The following is a 21019-nucleotide window of genomic DNA, read 5'->3' as shown; positions in this document are numbered from 1 at the left end:
TTTGTTTGCTGGGCTTTTTTTTTTTTAATTACTGATTCAATTTTCATTGCTGGTAACCACTCTGTTCAAATTCCCTATCTCTTCTTGCTTCAGTTTTGGGAGGTAATATGTTTCTAGGAATTTACTGATTTCCTCTAGGTTGTCCAATTTGTTGGTGTATATTTTTTCAAAATATTCTTTTACAATTGTATTTCTGTGCTGTTGGTTGTTATTTCTCCTCTTTCACTTGTGATTTTGAGTCCTCTTTTTTTTTCCTTTTTCCTTTTTTTTAATGAGCCTGGATTAGAGGTTTATTAATTTTATTGATCTTTTCAAAGAGGCAGCTCCTGGTTTCACTGATCTGTTATACTGTTTTTTAAGTTTCTATTATTATTTATATCTGCTCTAATCTTTATTATTTCCTTCCTTCTGCTGGTTTGGGTTTTTTGTTGTTGTTGTTCTTCATTTCCTATCTCCTTTAGATGTAAGGTTAGATTGTTTGAGATTTTGCTTGCTTCTTGAGGGAGCAATTTTCATTTCTCTCCATGTAATTTTTTACTTCGTCTTTGATTTCTCTGTTGACCCATTCATTGTTTAGTAGTATGTTATTTAACCTCCATGCATTTGTGCTCTTCCCAGATTTTTTTCTTGTGGTTTATTTCTAGTTTCAGTGTTGTAGTCAGAAAAGATGCATGGTATCACTTTGATCTTTTTGAACTTGTTGAGAAGTGTTTCATGGCCTAATATGTGACCAATTCTTGAGGATATACTATGTACACTTGAAAAGGATGTATATTCTGCTGTTTTTGGATAGAATGTTCTGATTATATGTTAAATCCATCTGGTCCAGTGTGTCATTCAAAGCCACCATTCTTTGCTGATTTTGTTTAGATGATCTGTCCACTGATGCAAGTGGGGTGTTCAAGTCCCCTACTATTACTATTACTGTACTACTATTGATTAGTACTGTTATGTTTCTATTAACTGTTTTTTGTATTTGGGGGCTCCTGTGTTGGATGCGGAAGTACTTATAATTATTATATGTTCTTGTTGGATTGTCCCTTAATCATTATATAGTGTCCTTCTTTGTCTCCTTATAGTCTTTGTTTTAACATCTATTTTGTCTGACCTAGGTACACTGCTACCCCAACCTTCTTTACACATTCAGTTGCATGATGTTTCTGTATCCCCTCACTTTCAATCTGCAGATTTCTTTTGGTCTGAAATGAGTCTCTTGTAGGGAGCATACAGATGGGTCTCGTTTTTTTTTGTTTTGTTTTGTTTTGTTTTTTAAGTTTATCTATTTATTTTGAGAGAAAGTGTGAGCAGGGCAGGCACAGAGAGAGAGGCAGACAGAGAATCTGAAGCAAGCTCCATGCTGTTAGCATGGAGGCCAACGCAGGACTCAATCTCACGAATCGTGAGATCATGACCTGAGCCAAAATCTGGAGTCTAATGCTTAACTGACTGAGCCTTCTAAGTGCCCTATGGTTCTTGTATTTTTATCCATTTTGTCACCCTACATCGTTTGATTGGAGCATTTAGTCCATTTACATTCAAAGTATGTACTGATAGATATGTTACTGGCCATTTTACTTGCTTTGTGGTTGTTTGTGTAGTTTTTCCCTGATTCTTTCTTCTCTTGCTCTCTTTCATGGTTTGTTGGTTTTCTTTAGTGATATACTTAGATTCCTTTCTCTTTATCTTTTGCTTATCTGTTACTGGTTTTTGATTTGTGGTTACCATTAGGTATGTATATAACATCTTCTGCATATAGCAGTGTATATTATGTTGATGGTTGCTTAAGTTTGAACCCATACTTTATTCCTCCTCATTTTAGGTAATATGGTGTTATATTTTACATCCTTTTATTTTGTGAATCCATTAACTGATTTTTGTAGATATACTATCTTTACGGTTTTTATGTGTCCTACTTTTTTTAGTCTTTCCTTCCCACTCAAAGAATCCCCTTTAAAATTTCTTGTAGGGTTCATTTAGTGGTCAATAACTCTTAGATTTTGCTTGCCTGAGAAACTCTTTATCTTTTTCTGTAGTGAATGATAGCCTTGCTGGATAAAGTATTCTTGGTTATGGATTGTTCCTTTCAGCACTTTGAAATATGCCACGCCATTCTGGCCTACAAAGTTTCTATTGAAAAATCGCTGATAACCTTAGCGAGTTTCCCTTTGTATGTAATTACCTTCTTTTTTCTTGTTGCTTTAAAAATTTTCTTTATCACTACTTTTTGCCATTTTAATTACTACATGCCTTTGTGTAGACCTTGTTGGGTTAATTTTGCTGGGGGACCTCTTTGCCTTCTGGATGTGAATACCTGTATCCTTCTCCAGATTAGGGAAGTTTTTAGCTATTATTTCTTCAAATAAGTTTTCTGCTCCCTTTATTCTCTTTTTTTCTTCTAGAATCCTTATAATGTAAATGTTATTATGCCTGATGGAGTCTCTGAGTTCCCGAAGTCTATTTTCATTTTGTATAAATTTTTTTCTCTCACCTGCTCAGCTTGATTAACTTCCATTATTATTCTGTCTTCCAGGTCACTAATTCATCCCTCTGCTTCCTCTAGACTGCTATTATTCCATCTAGTTGTGATTTTAATTTCATTTATTGTGTTCTTTATCTCTGGTTGGTTCTTTTTCATCTCTTTGTTAAGGGTGTCACCAATGTCTTCCACTGTTTTCTCATGTCCAGTGAGTATCTTTATCGTTACTTTAAAATCTCTATTAGGCATATTACTTTTATATCCATTTCACTTTTACTGTGGTTTTGTCCTGTGCTTTTCATTTGGGGCATATTTCTGTCTCCTCATTTTGTCTAAATCCCTCTGTGTGTTAGGAAATCAGCTATGTCTCCTGCTCTTGAAAAGTAATGCCTGTATGAATAAGAGGTCCTGTAGTGCCCTGTAGTGTCCCCTGATCACTAGGTGTTTGGTGGTAGGGGATGGGTATGCCCTGCTGTGTGTCTTGGTCACTTTTTCTTTTAGTCTGGTTGTCCGCAGAGGGTCTCTCTGCCTGTTGTGGGCAGTGTTTAGTCTCTGGCTGGGGTGCAACACACAATTTTAACACCTTGGGCTTCCACAGGGCCTGTTGCCAATGGGCCTGAGGCCTTGCAAAATGCTTCGGTCAGGAGACATGGTGTTGGCAAGGTTTCTCAAGTCTTCTGGGGGAGCAGAGCCACAGCACTGGGAACTGAGGCAAAAGTGACTAAAAAGGGTAGATTCCCCAAAGCATGACGAGGTGGGCATGGCTTGGTGTTAGCAACTTAGGTAGTGAATGTCAGCACTTGGCTGGTTTACATAGGTAGCCATGTGTTAATGCTGAGTTGTGGAGACAGATGGCACCTACCATCTCCTTTGTTTCTATAGAAGTCCCTCAGTGATCCCTGCTGTTCCAGGACATGCTCCAAAATGAGTACACCATTCTCCCTTCCATATGTTCCAGGTGTTTTTTCAAACTGCTACTTCTATGCTATAGCTCCGTGGGCTGTTTGTTGTGCTGCCTCTTTAAGGGCAGGAACTCAGCTTTCTCTCACACTTTAGGCTCTCCTAGCTGATGTTTAAAATTCTAGACTTTAAGTCCCTGTGTTGTAAGAACTCATGAAATTCAGCTCCACTTGTTTTCAAAGCCAAATGTTAATGGGGATTCGTCTTCCCCATTGCAGGCTTCCCTGTGTAATAGTCTGTTCCTCTCCTTTCTCTTTACCCAGAGCCCCCTCCCCTCTGCAGACAGCTGCAGTCAGTTTTGCTCCCAACCATGTCTCTGCCCTTTCTACCCACTTCAATGTGGCTTCTTCTCTAACTTTAGTTATGAAGTTGTTCTGCCTATCTTCGGGTTGTTTTCTGGGTTTACACTGATGTGAGTGTTATCTAGTTATATCTGTGGGATGCGCTGAGCTTAGGATTCTCTTACTCTGTCATCTTCCCAGCCGCCAAAACTTTCACGCTTTCGATTAGGAAATCACTAGAGAGTGGTGGAAACTGTCACTGTCATTCAGCTAGTTAATACTTTTTTTTTTTTTTTTAACATTTTATTTATTTCTAGGAGACAGAGAGAGAGACAGCGTGAGCAGGGGAGGGGCAGAGAGAGAGGAAGTCACGGACTGAAACAGGCTCCAGGCTCTGAGCTGGCAGTCAGCACAGAGCCCGACGCGGGGCTCGAACCCACGAACCGTGAGATCATGACCTAAGCGAAAGTCGGACGCTTAACCAACTAAGCCACCCAGGCGCCCCTCAGCTAGTTAATACTTAAGACCAAAAAAAAAAAAGTCCTCTAATACCTTGTTTATGATGATGTTTTACTATTTTAAAAAAAGTAGTCAGAGATGTAAGGAAAGAAAAAGTATTTTAAATAGAAAGACTATTTTAATTTTCATTATATGGAATGTGTTTACTGATCTCTACTTAAAGTGGTTCATATCTTTTTAAATTATCTTGATTTAATAAATAAGTGAGTAATAAATAAGTGGAACTTCCTAGAGTTCCATTACTAAAACTAAAGATAGGTGATGAGCTCTTCCAAATTAAATCATTTCTAGTTTAATGTAGCAAATACAGAGAGCTTCAAAGCACCTATTGTTGCTTTTACCTTTTTTTTTTCTTTTTTTAGGATTCGTTTAGATTTTTCTTTTAAAAAAATTTTTTTTAATGTTTATTTACTTTTGAGAGAGAGAGTGCAAGTGGGAGAGGGGCAGAGAGCGAAGGAGATGGAGAATCTGAAGCAGGCACCAGGCTCTGAGCTGCCAGCACAGAGCCTGACATGGGGCCTGAATTCACAGACCATGAGATCATGAGCTGAGACGAAGTCAGATACTTAATCAACTGAGCCACCCAGGTGCCACTCTTTTAGATATTTCTAAAAACTTTCTAAAAATTATTTGGAAGGTAAGATTTTCTTTTGGACAACTGGGTGCATCTCTTCAACAAGTTAGTATAGCAACAATAAAAAAGAATGGTCCTATATTAAGAGACTTAAAAGATGTAAATAGATATAATATATAAATGCACAGGATATTTTTAGAACTGGGGAAATCTGAAGATGGACTGGATATTAGAAGACATTAAGGATTTACTATTAATTGGTTAAAGATGGTAATATTTCAGCTATGAATGTTCTTATTTTAAAAGAAACATATTGAGGTTAACAGAACACTATTAAAATTTTTCAGCATAAAAGGCTTTACCTTTTTATTACTTATTAATCATATATCAATATAAAGTGACCTCTTTTCATAATTCATTCAGTCTTAAATTTATTTTTCTAATTTTAATACTGCAACCTCAGCATTTTTAATGAGAATAATTTCATTCTGTCTCACTAAACCATTTTGTTCAGCTTTATTGTACCATTTTTACATGAGCCAAATTTCCTTTGTACAAAGAAAATTAATGAATTTTGCATTATATCCTCAATGAAACTATGTGAGATAAAACTACTTTCATTTACTATTATACTTATTACATTTTATCTAATTTCTGTCACCTTAGTTCTGCTGGTTTTAAATATCCTTGGATATTTTTCTACTTTCTATGTCTTTTTAAAATTTTATCTTTTGCAAGATACATTATTCTAACCTAATAGTTATCTTAAAGCATTTCAGAAACATTTTATAATGTATGTAAGTATATCAAAATAATTTAAAAATAATTTTAGATATCCATTTGTAGAAGATAAAAACTTCAACTTCAGTATTTGTCACTTTTCCAGTATATTCCTTATTTCCTTCCTCAAACCTGTATTGCACTTAATGTAAACATTTTTAAGGGGTGCTTGGGTGACTCAGTCGGTTAAGCGTCCAACTTCAGATCGGGTCATGATCTCATGGTTCATGGGTTTGAGCCCCGCATCAGGCTCCATGCTGACAGCTCAGCACCTGGAGCATGCTTCGATTTCTACATCTCCCTCTCCCTCTCGCCTCCCCCCTACCCCTAACCCCCCAGCTCGCACTTAGTTTCTCGCTCTCATTCAAAAATAAACATATAAAAAAATCATTTTCAAGAATTTAATAGCAATTTAATATTTTACAAACTAAAAATTTCATTTCAAGAAAATAAAAATGTATAAATTCAACATTCAAATGATATAAGAGATAAAGTAATGAGCAATAACTTTTCTCCCATTACTGGCTGAGAAGTTTATCTCATCTAGTCACCCTAAAAATAGTTTTCATTTCATCACTCTTTCCTTCCTTATTCTTAAGTTATTTTTTAATGTCTCACTCAGTTATTTGGAATGCATTATTAGGACATTTTACAAAGATAACTGGGTGGCACATTTTTCAAGACATTCAAGGTCTGAAAATTTACCTTGGTATATAAATAAAAATTTGTTTAGATATAAAATACAGGGTCATAAATTTTTTTGAGGTGCACTAGACACAATTTTTGTTTTCTGTAATCTATTTTTGCAAAATCTGAAGCTTCATTTCCTAATGTTGTTTTTCTTCTCCCTGAAATTGTCTGGGTACTTTAGTTTTGAAATACAAACATTAGGTCTTATTATTTTCCTTTTTAATTTTATATTTGGTAGACCCTCAATTTGTAATATTCACTCATTCATTTTACAGATTTGTAAGTTTTTTTATACTCTTTAATCATAATATCTGATCCATCAGTCCCTACTATTTATTCATGAGTTGGATCTCTGTGATCTGAACTCAGTGGCTCAGAGTTCAGGATATATTATATCCTTTTACATTCTAAATGAGATTAATAATTCAAACTATTGAATTGCTTTGTTATACCAATAATGCTTCTGAATTCCAAGATTTCCTTGGCCTGTTGTCATTTTTATACCATTATGTTGTTATCCTGGCCTTTTTATGAATTAAATTATAATTAATTTCAAGATACTGCACATATTTTCATATGAGACTAACATTTGAAATAGCAATTATAAAATTACAAAGATCCAAACATGGTTCTGAGGGATCACTCGACATCATCCATGGGGAAGAAGCATTTTCTTAGAATACTGTTCACTCTAACAGTTTTACCTACAGAAACCTAAGCCCAATATCCTGTTTAATTTCTGCTCTGAGAGAAAAAAATATGCCCTGTTCTCAACTCACCAGTACTTGTTTCTTTAAATAAACAAAGAACATCATTTACCTTTCATCAATAAAATGAATGTAAACTGGCGAATTTCAAAACCCTCAAATGAAGGCCACTGAAAATGTACTCACAAAGACATTCTTTCCACCTTGAATAATTAATATTTAGACTAAAATTTCTTAAATATTTAGAATGAAGTAAACCACATAATTTCAGAATGCATATAACCTAAGTGTAATACAAAAGTGAAGCTTTGAAAAACCAAAATAAAGTCAAATTTCAATTCTGTCCAGACCTTAAAAAAAAAAAAAAAACTGCTCAGTTTAAAAAGCCTCTACTTTATGTACTACACTATAATACTTACAAGCTGATGTTCTAATAGTTGAATTTTTTCATCTTTTTTCTTTATTTCCTCTTTAAGTTGTTTTATTTCATTTAATAAATCTTCATTCTGAAATATTTAAAAAAATTAACATGAAGTATTTAAAATACCCTAATGAGAAGCATTAAATCCACAATGAAGACTGGATAATGACTGGTTTATTAAGGGAAAACTCTTCTTAAATGTGCCAGCTATTAACCTATGAATAAATAGAAACCCATTTTGGTTCTTCCAAAAATTCATAGTATAATGGAGTCTAACATGTAAAAAATGAATAAAAGCAACAGTAGCTAACATTCATTAAGTACTTATCAAATGCTAAGAGCTAAGTACTTTTAGATATCTAAGCATTTGATCCTGAGTACAACCCTGAGGCGTTACTACTATCCCCTTTTTACAGATAAGGAAACTGGGACATGGGCCATATACTAAAACAAATTACATATAAAACAGTAATTTCACCCAGATTTCAAGGGATGTATGAGAGTTGCCTATCAGAAAAAATGAAGGGTTCAACAAACAGAAGGAACAACATAATTAAAGGCAGAGAGTCATTTCACGGCTGGTTCAGAAATCAGCAGAAAGATAAATATGCCTGGGAGGGTAAGAGGGAGATTCTTTTTCCATGAGCCACTTTCCTGAGAACTGCCTGACTCAAAGACAAAATACCCTGTCAATTTAGTCTTTAAGAAATTCCTGATAGTATTAAACGGAAACCTTTGTCAAGTTAAGCAGTTTCGTCTTTAAGAAGTTCCTGGGGCGCCTGGGTAGCACAGTTGGTTAAGCGTCCAACTTCAGCTTAGGTCATGATATACCAGTCTGTGGGTTTGAGTCTGGTGTCAGGCTCGGTGCTGACAGCTAGCTCAGAGCCTGGAGGCTGCTTCAGATTCTGTGTCTTTCTCTCTCTCTGACCCTCCCCTGCTCACGCTGTCTCTCTCAGAAATAAATAAAACATTAAAACTTTTTTTAAAAAAATGCCTGATAGTATTAAATGGAAACCTTGTGTCAAATTAAGCAGAAATCCAGTTACATTTCCAAGTGTAAAGTAGCATTACCTTTTGTTAGCCCACTGTGTTTACTACTATTCAAGTAACCAGAAATATATACTGAGGAAATAGTACAAGCAAGGATATAAGAATATATACATGAATGACATATCTTGCCAAGGAAAAAACTATGCAGGCAATTATAATTATAAAATGCTGTTACTGAGTAAAGTATGTAAAGTATCTCTTGCAGATACATTGGGAACTAACACAAAACAGTGCAGTCTCTTTAACAGGAGATCAGAAATAGACATTTTGCAAATATCATATAAGCTTCACAAACAATGAAGAAGAGATCTTTGTTAATGATGTTATATGTACTGCAACTGGGCAAGACTGTTTATTATATAGAAAAACTGATTTCCAGGTGAATTTAAAACGTTTAATTTTTTAAAAAATCATAAATCAAGAAAAAAGAGGGGCACTTGGGTGGCTCAGTTGCTTAATCGTCCAACTTCGGCTCACATCATGATCTCATGGCTTGTGAGTTTGAGCCCCATGGTGGGCTCTGTGATGACAGCTCAGAGCCTGGAACCTGCTTCAGATTCTGTCTCCATCTCTCTCTGTCCCTTTCCTGCTCACGAACTGTCTCTCTCTCTCTCCCCGATATAAACATTAAAAAATTTTTTAATGAAATAAAAAGACAAAAAGACAGACTGCAGATCACAAAGGATACATTTTTTTAAGCTATGTGGCAAATGAAGCTATTAAGAAATGGTAAGTATATTTGATTACATAAAAATTTAAAGCATTTATACAAGTAACACTAATGTTAAAAGCTGGTGAAAACCTATGCAAATATTACAGAGGATTTATACTCAAGTATATTAAGAGCCTGTTCGAACATACAGGATAATTTTCTAGGCCCCAAAAGACAAATAAACCAATTCCCACAAATATACGTGCAACTGGCAAAATGTTCTGACTTATTGAAGAAATATAAATTCAAGTATTAAAAGTATTGTTTTATAGACATTATATTGGGGGGGAAATGTGATGAACAAAACTACAGAAAAAAATGGTACATTATCAGACATCAAAACTGGCCTTTCTGTACAAACACACAGCTGTACATAGAAGTCATAAAAATGCTTGCACTCTGATTCAGTCATCCAACTCCTAAGAAACTATGTCAAAGAAACAATCCTAAGTATCAAAAAATCTACAAAAAGTTGTTATCTAAAAGTTTGCAAATTTACAATTGTCCTAAAAGGAGGCAACTGAAATACAATGTAGTAATCCGATGGAATACTATATGCTATCATTCAGTCACTTCTGGGTTCTGCCAGTGTTGGAAGAAATGGACCTGAAAATAAAATCCAAATACAATGGGATATCATATTAATAGTCAACATGTATACAGTATTTAACTTTATGACAGGCACTGTTCTAAGTATTTTAAACATAAAGATGGGCAAAGGAGAACACCTATCAGGAAATAGGTAACTCCAGTGAAGTTTTAAAGGATGAGTAAAAGGTTCTGAAGATACAAAAATATGTCAAGCTTTGGATTTGAGGAAGAGATTCTAGTATCATACAACAATACACAGATGAAGATAAGCATAGTATATGTGGAGAATTAGAAGCAGTGACTATCACACAAAGGCTGTAGTGAACAGCGGATACCAATTTGGTTAGTAACCCAGGCAAGAGCCAAATCATAGAGGGCCATGAATATCAAGCATGACCTAAGCCAAGGGAGTGATAGTGCATTTGAGATGGCTATTTAGAGGAGAAATGTGAAAATAACAACAACAAATTAGGCTAGGGAATTTGTTACCAAAATGTTATAATACTCCAGATGACAGCAGGAGGCTGACCCAAGAGAGTGAAGGGAGAAGGAAGAAGAGCAGGAATCAAAATTAGGAGATTTTGGCAATTCTCTCTCCATGTGAAAGAGCAAAGAGCACAAAGGGACAGTCAAAGAGTGATACCTATATTTCTAGCTTGGGTTGTTTAGGTGTGCCACCAAAAGAAATGGAGAATAAATGAGAAATATGTCCAAAGAGGAAAATTTGTGAGTCTCAGATATATTATTAGAGGTACCTGGGGCTAGGACACAGTGGAAATGTCCAATGGGCAACTGGATTACTCAGTGTGAAAGAGCAATTTCAGGGGCCTCTGGCTGGCTCAGTCAGTTAAGTGTCTGACTCTGGATTTTGGCTCAGATTATGATCTCCTGGATGTGGGATCAAGCCCTCCACAGGGTTCCATATTGGGTGTGGAGCCTGCTTAAAATTCNCTCTCACTCAAAAAAAAAAAAGAAAATTTCATGTTATCAACACCTATGTTATATATGAAATCATGACAGTAAAAAGTTCAAAGCCAACTGGACTAAAGATATAAATCTATACTCTAAAGAAGAGGAGGAACCTACAAAAGAAATGGGAAAATGCTGAGGAGTGTAAGGGATTTCAGAGAGAAGTGACATAAATATCAAGGATAAAGCTTTTAAGATAACAGTCACACCAAATGTCTATAGCATTAAAACCAGTAGCTGCTTTCATTCTTCCAGGTTTCCACGGTAACTAGAAAGAGGTTTAAGGAGAGTCAAGGAAAGGTTTATTTGGTTTACTGAATTTATGATAGGTAAGGTACAAAAATTTGTTTATTTATTTATGTTTTTGATTTATTTCTGAGAGAGAGAGAGAGAGCATGAGCAGGGGAGGGTCAGAGAAAGAGGGAGACACAGAATCTGAAACAGGCTTCAGGCTCTGGCTGGCTGTCACCACAGAGCCTGACACAGGGCTCGAACCCACGAACTTCAAGATCAAAGTCAGACGCTTAACCGACTGAGCCACCCGGACACCCCAAAGTACAGAAATATATAAACTGAGGATGAAGAAAGAGCAGAAAAAGCACATTGAAGATATGAGAGAGGAGGAAATAATTAGGTCCTTACCAGTAGTAGAAGATAAGAGTCAAGAACCTAACAAAGGGTGGTGATCCACAGCACAGTGGGCATTTTTGCCCTGTAAATGACACAAGGTGAACGCGAATGAAAAGAGATACAGGTAAGTCAGAAAGCCAGAGGGCAGGCAGCAGATCTTGCTTGATAAACAGAAGGCCACTCTCAGAAACTGAGAAGAATGGCTGAGAATGAGGTTTGAGGACAGAGGTCAATATTGAGATCAGCTCATCAAGGGAATGGGAGAGGGAGCTGTTCTGAGATAAAAGACAGATTAGAGATATGGCAGGTCCAGTAGAGATTGCAGAATCTAAATTTGCAATGACACAAGTCATTTGTATCATTTAAAGCTGTGCTGCTGGATGAGAAGGGGAGGGACATAACTGGGGATTTGACACTGAAAGTGCAAAGAAGTCCAGGGTACTGGAAGCAGTATCAGCATCTTACCTTGGATAAGAAGGAAGACTAGAATTATCTGCTTGGAGGGAAATGGAGTAGGGACAAGAAATAAATACTGTGTAACAACATGTCTATCATGTAACATTAAATATATAGACAAACTAGAAAGGAACAAAGAAAATATTAAAAACATCAGTTGTATAAAAAAAGTTGGAATTAAAATTTTTTTCTTTAAATTACTTCTTCATATGTAAAAACTTTTCACAAAAAAGAATGCAGAAAAAAGTCATCTTCACTTTAAAAACGTCAGTCACAAAACTTAAAACTGAGAGATAATCAGAAAACAACTAAGTCTATGGTTGTCAACTGGTATGTATGTAAAAGTTTTGTTTTTTTTTTTAAAAGATGTCCTATTGCAGACCTGCTGATTTACAATATGATACTCATAACAGGATGGAAGCCCAGAGATGGGAAGAAATTTGTGCAATAACAGGTAAGATAACACATTGAGAAACCAAGACTAGATAACCAGATAACTCCTAGTCCTATATTCTTTTGCTTTTGGTTGTTTTAGATGCAATCTTGTTCCAATAAGTCACCCCATATCCTATGAGAAAATTATGCTTCTTTGACCTCTAAGTCCAGGGCTGACTACTTGACTTGATTTGGAGAAGGTGATATTTGCAACTTTCAAGCAAAGTCCACATGTGGTTCTGCCAATGCTTTTTCCCTGAGGTTCAAAAACATGTCCTAGGACAGGGGCTGATCCTCCAGACTGGGTCTCAGGATGAAGCAGCAGCATAAAGCAGAGTCCCAGCTGATCTACAGCCAATATGTAACACAGTGAAAAATAACAAGTGAGAAATACATTTCTGTCACTGCAAGACACCGATATTTCAACATTGTTTGTTGACTAGCAAACACGGACTAGCATGCCCTGAAAACAGAATGTGAAAAAAAAAATAATTTTACTTAGAAACATTAAATCAGGAAAACCTGTGTATGCTTAAGAAATATGTACTTCAGAAATAACCATAAAAGAAGAGCTTTTCTCAACTAAAAATAGAATTAAAAATGACCATTATAAAAAATATACTTTCAAACACTAAAATGCATCTGTATTCTATATATTTTTAAACATGAAAAAAGATAAATTAATCCCATTTTCAGTATAGTTCTTCAATATTGTGATTATATAGAAGCACCTGTTAATCACTATAACTGGTATATTTTTAAAACTAGTATTTATAATTATAAAAAAGAATTTAAAAACTTAATATTATTTATTGATTTGAGAAAAATAATTGTGCACCAGTAGTAATACAGGGAAAACTAATCATCCAACCAATAAAATAAATTCAAATTAAAACAACAGAGTGATAAAATTTTAACTTATAAGGTAGCAAAAGTTAAAAGCAGACCTGATTAAAACTTAACACAGCAAAACTGCAGGTTTTAATACATTTATCATTAAATGTTTTGATTATTACTGCTTTATAATTTTAGTAATAAAAATTATTTTTTAATGTTTATTTTTGAGAAAGAGAGAGAAAGAGAGAGAGAACGAGTGAGGGAAGAGCAGACAGAGAGGGAGATACAGAATCCAAAGCAGGCTCCAGGTGCCAAGCTGTCAGCACAGAGCCCGACGCGGAGATTGAACCCATGAACCATGAGATAATGACCTGACCCAAAGTTGGATGCTTAACCAACTGAGCCATCAAGGTGACTTAAAAAAGAATTTCTAAAAATTTAGCATGACTACCTAGTCATACCTTATATATTTGATCACCATCTTCTGGTTCTGGACTCGATGGCAATGATAGCTGAATATCATGCAATGAACCACTTCCATCATGCTGTCAGAGAGGAGAGAAAGAAAACATGAAATTAATATAATAACTGCAGACACTCATTTTAACCTGAATTCACCCCAGACCAAATGCTAGCATGGCAAAGAACAAATAGAATATAAGATTTTAGGAATCTCCTTTTCATCCCTACATATCTGTAGAAGAAAATGTCGAATAGGTAAAAAGAAAGAGAGGGGCAAGAATAATTTGTAGAAATAAATAACAGATAGTACATGAGTAGATGAAGTACAAAGCCACTGAAAGTTTTAGAGTGAGAAAAGGAATATGGAAAATTTCCTAAAGAATTTGAAGATTATCTCACCCACAAAAAATGCAAAATAAAAGTCAAATTACATCTCCTTTGTTTTGTTTTTTTTAATTTTTTTAATGTTTTATTTATTTCTAGGAGAGAGAGAGAGAGACAGCGTGAGCAGGGGAGGGTCAGAGAGAGAGGGAGACGCAGAATCTGAAGCAGGCTCCAGGCTCTGAGCTGGCAGTCGGCACAGAGCCCGACGCGAGACTCGAACCCACGAACCGTGAGGTCATGACCTAAGCGAAAGTCGGACGCTTAACCGACTAAGCCACCCAGGCGCCCCTGTTTGTTTTTTTTTTTTTTTAAAGAGAAACAACATCTCTCTCTCTTTTTTTTTTTTTTCCTGAGAGACAGAGACAGCATGAACAGGGGAGGGTCAGAGAGAAAGAGGGAGACACAGAATCTGAAACGAGCTCCAGGCTCTGAGCTAGCTGTCAGCACAGAGCCTGATGTGGGGCTCGAACTCACGAATCGTGAGATCATGACCTGAGCCGAAGTCAGACGCTTAACCGACTGAGCCACCCAGGCGCCCCAAATTACATCTGCTTTGGTTTAGATATGATTATTTGAGTATGATTTAAAAAACTTTTTAAATATTTACTTATTTTTTAGAGAGAAAGAGACAACGCATGAGCAGGGGAGGGACAGAGAGACAGAGAGAGGGAGAGAGAATCCAAAGCAGGCTCCAGGCTCTGTCAGCACAGAGCCCGACACTGAACTCGAACCCATGAACCATGAGATAATGACTTGGGCCGAAGTTGGATACTTAACCAACTGAGCCACCCAGGTGCCCCTGAGTGTTTTTGAGTCAGAAACAATAATATTAAATAACTCAACAAGGCATAGCCATAGAAATCATTTGATTAAAAATACTAGACAGGAGTATACATATTGCATGACTATTTAAGTTTATTTATTTATTTACTTCAAGAGAGAGAGCATAAGCAAGCAAAGGTCAGAAAGAGAGGGGGAGAGGGAGAGAGACAGAGAGACAGAGAGAGAGAGAGAGAGAGAATATTCCAAGCAGTCTCTGCACTGCCAGCACAGAGCACAATGTAGGACTCAAACTCATGAACCATGAGATCATGACCTGAGCCAAAATCAAGGGTCAGACACTTATCTGAGCCACCCAGGCACCCCTGCATGACTTTATTCATGTGTATTCATATGAAGCCTAAGAGATAGAAAAACTAATTTATTGTGTTAAAGATCAGAACAGGGGTTGACTCAGGGGAAAGGGGTTACTGACTGGAAAGAGTATTAGGGAGCCTACTAGAATGCTGGAAATGTTCTGTCTTAACTGTGTATGGTGGTACATACATATGAAAAGTTCAAGTTGTATACTTAAGATTGGTATACCTTAAAAACCTTACTGGATATATGTTATACCTCAACAGAAGTTGAAAAAGTTAAACTTTTTGTCCTTAAATGCAATAGAGAAAATGACAAGAATTAAGTCCTATCCCTTGCTAAGCTGGTTAGGAATAACCAAGAAATGGCATATTAAATGATTCACATGGGGCACCTGGGTGGCTCAGTCAGTTGAGTGTCCGACTTCGGTTCAGGTCATGATCTCACAGTTCATGAGTTAGAGCCCCGCATTGGGCTCTGCGCTGATAGCTAGGGGCCTAGCCTGCTTTGGATTCTGTGTATGTGTGTGTGTCTCTGTCTCTCTCCTCTCCCCTGCTCATACTCTGTTCTCTGAAGTATAAACATTAAAAATTTTAAAAAAAGAATGATTCATGGGGCGCTTGGGTGGCTTAGTCGGTTGAGCATCCGACTTTCGCTTAGGTCATGATCTTGCGGTTCGTGGGTTCGAGCCCCGCGTCGGGCTCTGTGCTGACTGCCAGCTCAGAGCCTGGAACCTGTTTCAGTCTGTGACTCCCTCTCTCTCTGACCCTCCCCTGCTCACACTCTCTCTCTCTCTCTCTCCTAGAAATAAATAAAACATTAAAAAAAAAAAAAAAAAAAAAAATGATTCACAGCCAGCCTCAAGAAAGGTGAACAAGTATAGAATATGCCTGGGATGATGGTGAAGGACTGGGTCCCTACCAAGGGTGGTTTGACACCTGGTTTGTTCAGATGGTACCTAGCACCCTTGGGATACCCACTGAACCAACAATGTTCAAGGAGTGCTACTATCATCATCTTCCTCAGACCTATGTGTCCTGAGAAAATAAATCTCTTAGACCACAGAAATGTCCTGTATTAAAACAAGAATGCTAAAGAAGAAGACCTAAGCATTTAGGCCATTTTCTTCTTTACTGAAGCAGAATCTCTGGGTATAGGGCCTATGAATGTGTATTTAGATTGACAGCAAAAAAAATAAGCATTTGTCAATTTTCGAACATAAATAAATTATATTTTTATTGGTGAAATCATATGGAGATAAAGAATTTGACCTGAGAATGGAGGTAATGTCCTAATGAATAACAAATGCCTTCAGAAAACCATGTTAAATGTTTAAAATAAAAAAGAAATTTTACAAGACTCATCTCAGTAAAAAGTTCATCTCTGTTGTAAATACCGTGACATATAAAAACAGTCCTACGTATAAGTATATATTTGAGAAAAGAGAAACTGCAAAATCCTACTTATTTTCAAACATCTCTATCTTCTTCCTGAAAAATGCAAAGCAGGAACTCCAAAGAATGGGAGACAACACAAGTATATACTGCTTTTGCCTTAGACATGGGTATAGCTGTGGTAAGTATGTAGCAGAATAAGAAAAATAAAAAATCAGCTTTAAGGTGAAGGAACAAAAAAGGGAGCCCCAGGTAAGGAGAAAATACCAGTGAGACCAGCTCAGGACTCCAGAAAGCTGTATGTAAATTTCCAGGTTCAACCCTGAGTAGCACTTATTGAATCTGATCCTAACATCAAAGACTTTGAGAAATAAATCAAGACCACTACCCAGGCCCAATCTAGCCTCTGAAAAGTGTATACTAAGGACAGATCTGACGAATATGCCAAAAGCTTTTAAATAGAAATGACATTACATCCACAATCCAAAGGTGGCTGGCTACTCTGAACTTCTAACCTGAACCTAACCAGAGTATTGACCTGTTTTAAAATTAAGACGGTGCCTGGGTGGCTCATCGGTTAAGCATCCGACTTCTGCTCACGTCATTATCTCGCAGTTTACGAGTTCGAGCTCCATGTTGGGCTCTTGTGCTGCTTCAGATTCTGTGCCTCCCTCTCTCTCTGCCCCTCCCCCTCTCATGTGTTCTCTCACTCTCTCAAAAATAAACATTACCAAAAAAAAATTATTTTAATAAAATTAAAACAAAAACCAAAAACAATAGAAAACCCACAATATTCTCCATAGCATTTAAACAAAATTAAGTGTCTCATAACAAAATTCACAAAGATCTAAGATACAATCCACAATTACTCACATATAAACAACAAGGAAAATCTCAACTCACACAGGAAAAGACAATTAACAAATACCAATGTCAAAATGAGACAGAGGTTGGAATTAATTGAAAGAGATCTTACTAGGGCCCTTAGAAACATTCTCCAAAAGTAAGACAGAACACTTAAAGGGAATGGAAAGAGAAAGTCTCAGAAAAGAACAGAATACGTAAAGTGGAAGCACATGCAAATTTTAGAATTGGAAAGATTCAATAATTAAATTTCAAAATGCACTAGCTAGACTTAATACCAGCATTTGAGATGACTTAGTGAACTTGAAGATGCATCAACAGATGTCATGCAATTTGAACCATGAAGAGAAAAAAAGATTGGGGGAGTGGAAAAGGAATAGAGCTCTCTGAAGGAACTATGGGACAAGAACGAAGGATATAATAGTCACAGCATTAGAGTCACAGAAGGAAGGGTAGAGGGCAGAAAAAAGTATTTGAAGAAATAATGGACAAATACACCCCAAACTTGGTGAAAGACATAAATCTGCAGATTTGGGAAGCTCAATTTAAAAGAAAATAGACAAAGCGTCTGAACATAATGGAATTTAACTAGAAACCAGTAACAGAAGGATAATCTTCAGACTCTTCAGAGAGTAAACAACAAACTTTAAATTATCTATGGGTTAAAGAAGAAACCTGAAGGCAAATAAGAAAATATTTTGATTTGAAGAAAAATGAAGATACATTATCAAAATCTGTGGAATTCAACTAAAGCAGTGCTTAGAGGGGAAATTATTGTAAGAGACACTCATATGAAAACAAAGGTGTCAGGGTGCCCGGCTGGCTCAGTCGGTTAAGCGTCCAACTTCATCTCAGGTCATGATCTCATGGTTCATGGGTTTGAGCCCCACATTGTGCTCTATGCGACAGCTCAGAGCCTGGAGCCTGCTTTGAAGTCTATGTCTCCCTCTCTCTGTCCTTCCCTCTTTCTCTCCTTCTCCCTACCTCCCTCTCTCCCTCTCTCTCTCTCCAAAATAAAATAAACATTTAAAAAATAAAAAAACCTCAAAAGTGTCAAAACCACAACTGGAGCAAAATAAACCCAGAGTAAGCAGAAAGAAGAAAATAATAAAGAGCAGAAATTAAATGAAATTGAAAATCAAGAAACAGAAAAGAAAGCAATGAAATCAAAAACAGGTTATCTGACAACTGTAAAACGTCTAGCAAAACTGCTGAAGAATAAAGATAGAAGGCACATATCAGACACATCTCAGGACTGAGAAAACAGGTATCAGGAATGAAAGCAGGGATATCATTAAGATGTTTCAGGCATTAAAGTACATAATGCAATAATACTATAATTGACTCTATGCACACAAATTTGATACTTACACAAAAGGCAGAAATTACTCAGAAAGCACAAATTATCAAAACTCACCTCAAATGAAACACAACCTGAGTAGATGTGATTATTAATAAAATTATTTCATAATTTAAACCTTCCGTAGAAGAAATATTAAAGGCTAAATATTTTCCTAGAAAATTCTTCCAAAATTTAAAGGAATAATATCAGTTCTATATAATTTCTTAGAGAAAAAATAAAGTTAGAAAATTAATTCAGTTAAATGAGGCTAGCACTTCCCTGAACCTAACTAAACCAAGAAAAAAATCAAAATCCCCAAATAGAAATATTTAGGTACAAATCTAACAAAATATAGACAAACTTTCTATACTAAAAGCAAAAAAATCAGGGAGCCTGGGTGGCTCAGCTGGTTGAGTGTCTGATTTCAGCTCAGGGAATGATCTCGCAGTGAGTTCAAGCCCCGTGTCTGGCTCTGTGCTGACAGCTCACAGCCTGGCGCCTGCTTCAAATTCTGTGTCTCCCTCTCTCTCTGCCCCTTCCCCACTCGCACTCTCTCTCTGTCTCTCAAAACTGAATAAGTGTTAAAAAAAAAAATTAAAAAAACAAAAAAAAGGAAAAAAAGAACCAATGAAAGAAATCAGAGATGACTTACATAAATGGAGAGGTATACTCTTTAATGAATTTAAAGACATTGTTGAAATACCAATTCTCTTCCAAATTCAACTACATATTAGTGCCCACTCAACCAAATTTCCAGCAGAATTTTTGCAGAAATAGAAAAGCTGCTTCTAAAATGTATACAGTAAGGCAAAAGATAATAGTCAAATAATTTTGAAAAGAAAAAGTTGGAAGATATAATACTACTTTAAGAGTTACTATAAAACTATCGTAATCTAGAGAATGTGATATTGGCAAAAGGACAAACATTGATCAAAGGAATAAAAGAGTCCAGATACAGACACATTTATGTTCACAGGCATTTTTGACAAAAGTAGCAAGGCAATTCAATACAGAAAGGATAGTTTTTTCAACAAATGGTACCGGAATATCCAAACGCAATAAAATTAATTTCACTCATACCTCATAAACAGTCTGCAGACTTATGTATCAAGCTTAAAACTATAAAAACTCTCCAAATAAACAGAAAATCTTTGTACCTTAGGGTTGGGCCAAGATTTCTGAAATATGATACCACACCACAAACACGACCATAAAAATAGTGATAAATTTGACTTTAAGAGAAGAATTTTTGTTCTTTAAAATACTATTAACAGAGAAGAGAAGCTATGGGCTGGGAGAAAATATTTGCAATAATCCAGGTAAAGTACTGAGCATAATGTCTAACTCATAGACAGCATTTATAAATTGTTAGNACTGAAACAGGCTCCAGGCTGAGCTGGCAGCCAGCACAGAGCCCAACGCGGGGCTCGAACCCACGAACCGCGAGATCATGACCTAAGCGAAAGTCGGACGCTTAACCGACTAAGCCACCCAGGCGCCCCTGTGCTCTAGGGTTTTTAACAGAGTTCATCAACTCACAATTGTACACAGCTGCCTAAAAGCAAATTTCATTTTTTTCAATATTCATTTGTTTTATCATTTACCTGCCTGCTAAAGTACTAATATATAAATATAAAGATCAAAACCAACAATAAAGCAGACATTTTTGTTCATGGGCAAAATAATAGACACCAAAGAAGATATACAAATAGTAAATAAGTACATGAAAATATGCTCAAAATGATTAGTCATTAGACAAATGCAAATCAAAACCACAGTGAGACACTGTTGCACATCTACTGAAAAACTTCTGAACAACACAATACCAGGCAAAGGCAAAATGCAAAATAACTGAAGGTTTCATTAATTGCTGATGGGAATACAAAATCATACAGTCCCTTTGGAAAAGAGTTTCACAGTTTCTTAAGTTACATATATAGTCACCATACAACTCTGCAGTCCTAACACAAGGTACTTATCCAAGAGAAATGAAAACATGTGCATATGAAAATCTGTGCACAAATGTTTATATTTATAGTAGCTTTATTCATAATTGCCAAGAAGTGGAAAGGGACACAAATATCCCTCAACTGGTAAATGGATAAACAAACATGCATTCATACAATGGAATACTACTTAGCAATAAGCAGGGAATAATTAGTAATACAAGAACAGAATGAATTAATTTGAAATGAGTTATGGTAAGTGATAAAAGCCAGACTCCGAAAACTATATATGATTCCTTTATGTGACAGTCTTGAAAAGGTAAAACTATAGAAATATAGAAGAGATAAATGGTTAAAAAAAATCATTGGTTGCCAGGAGCTAGCAGTGGGTATAGGGATTGA

General features: G+C 36.1%; 1 protein-coding gene across 5 annotated transcripts in view; it reads right to left on the bottom strand.

The window, feature by feature from the left end:
• The window catches only part of CCSER2 (coiled-coil serine rich protein 2), a 123397-nt gene that overhangs the window by 33551 nt on the left and 68827 nt on the right, over positions 1-21019 (bottom strand). For all 5 annotated transcript variants that reach the window (XM_077746391.1, XM_077746392.1, XM_077746396.1 and 2 more), the window contains 2 exons: positions 13550-13633; positions 7407-7493 (listed from right to left, as the gene is read on the bottom strand). In XM_077746391.1, the coding sequence (XP_077602517.1) occupies positions 7407-7493; positions 13550-13633 (171 nt within the window). The remainder of the gene's footprint in view (positions 1-7406; positions 7494-13549; positions 13634-21019) is intronic.

This window comes from Crocuta crocuta, unplaced genomic scaffold, assembly GCF_008692635.1.
Source record: "Crocuta crocuta isolate KB4526 unplaced genomic scaffold, BGI_CrCroc_1.0 scaffold28, whole genome shotgun sequence".
NCBI lineage: Eukaryota > Metazoa > Chordata > Mammalia > Carnivora > Hyaenidae > Crocuta > Crocuta crocuta.
This window is presented reverse-complemented; position numbering and strand designations above follow the sequence as displayed.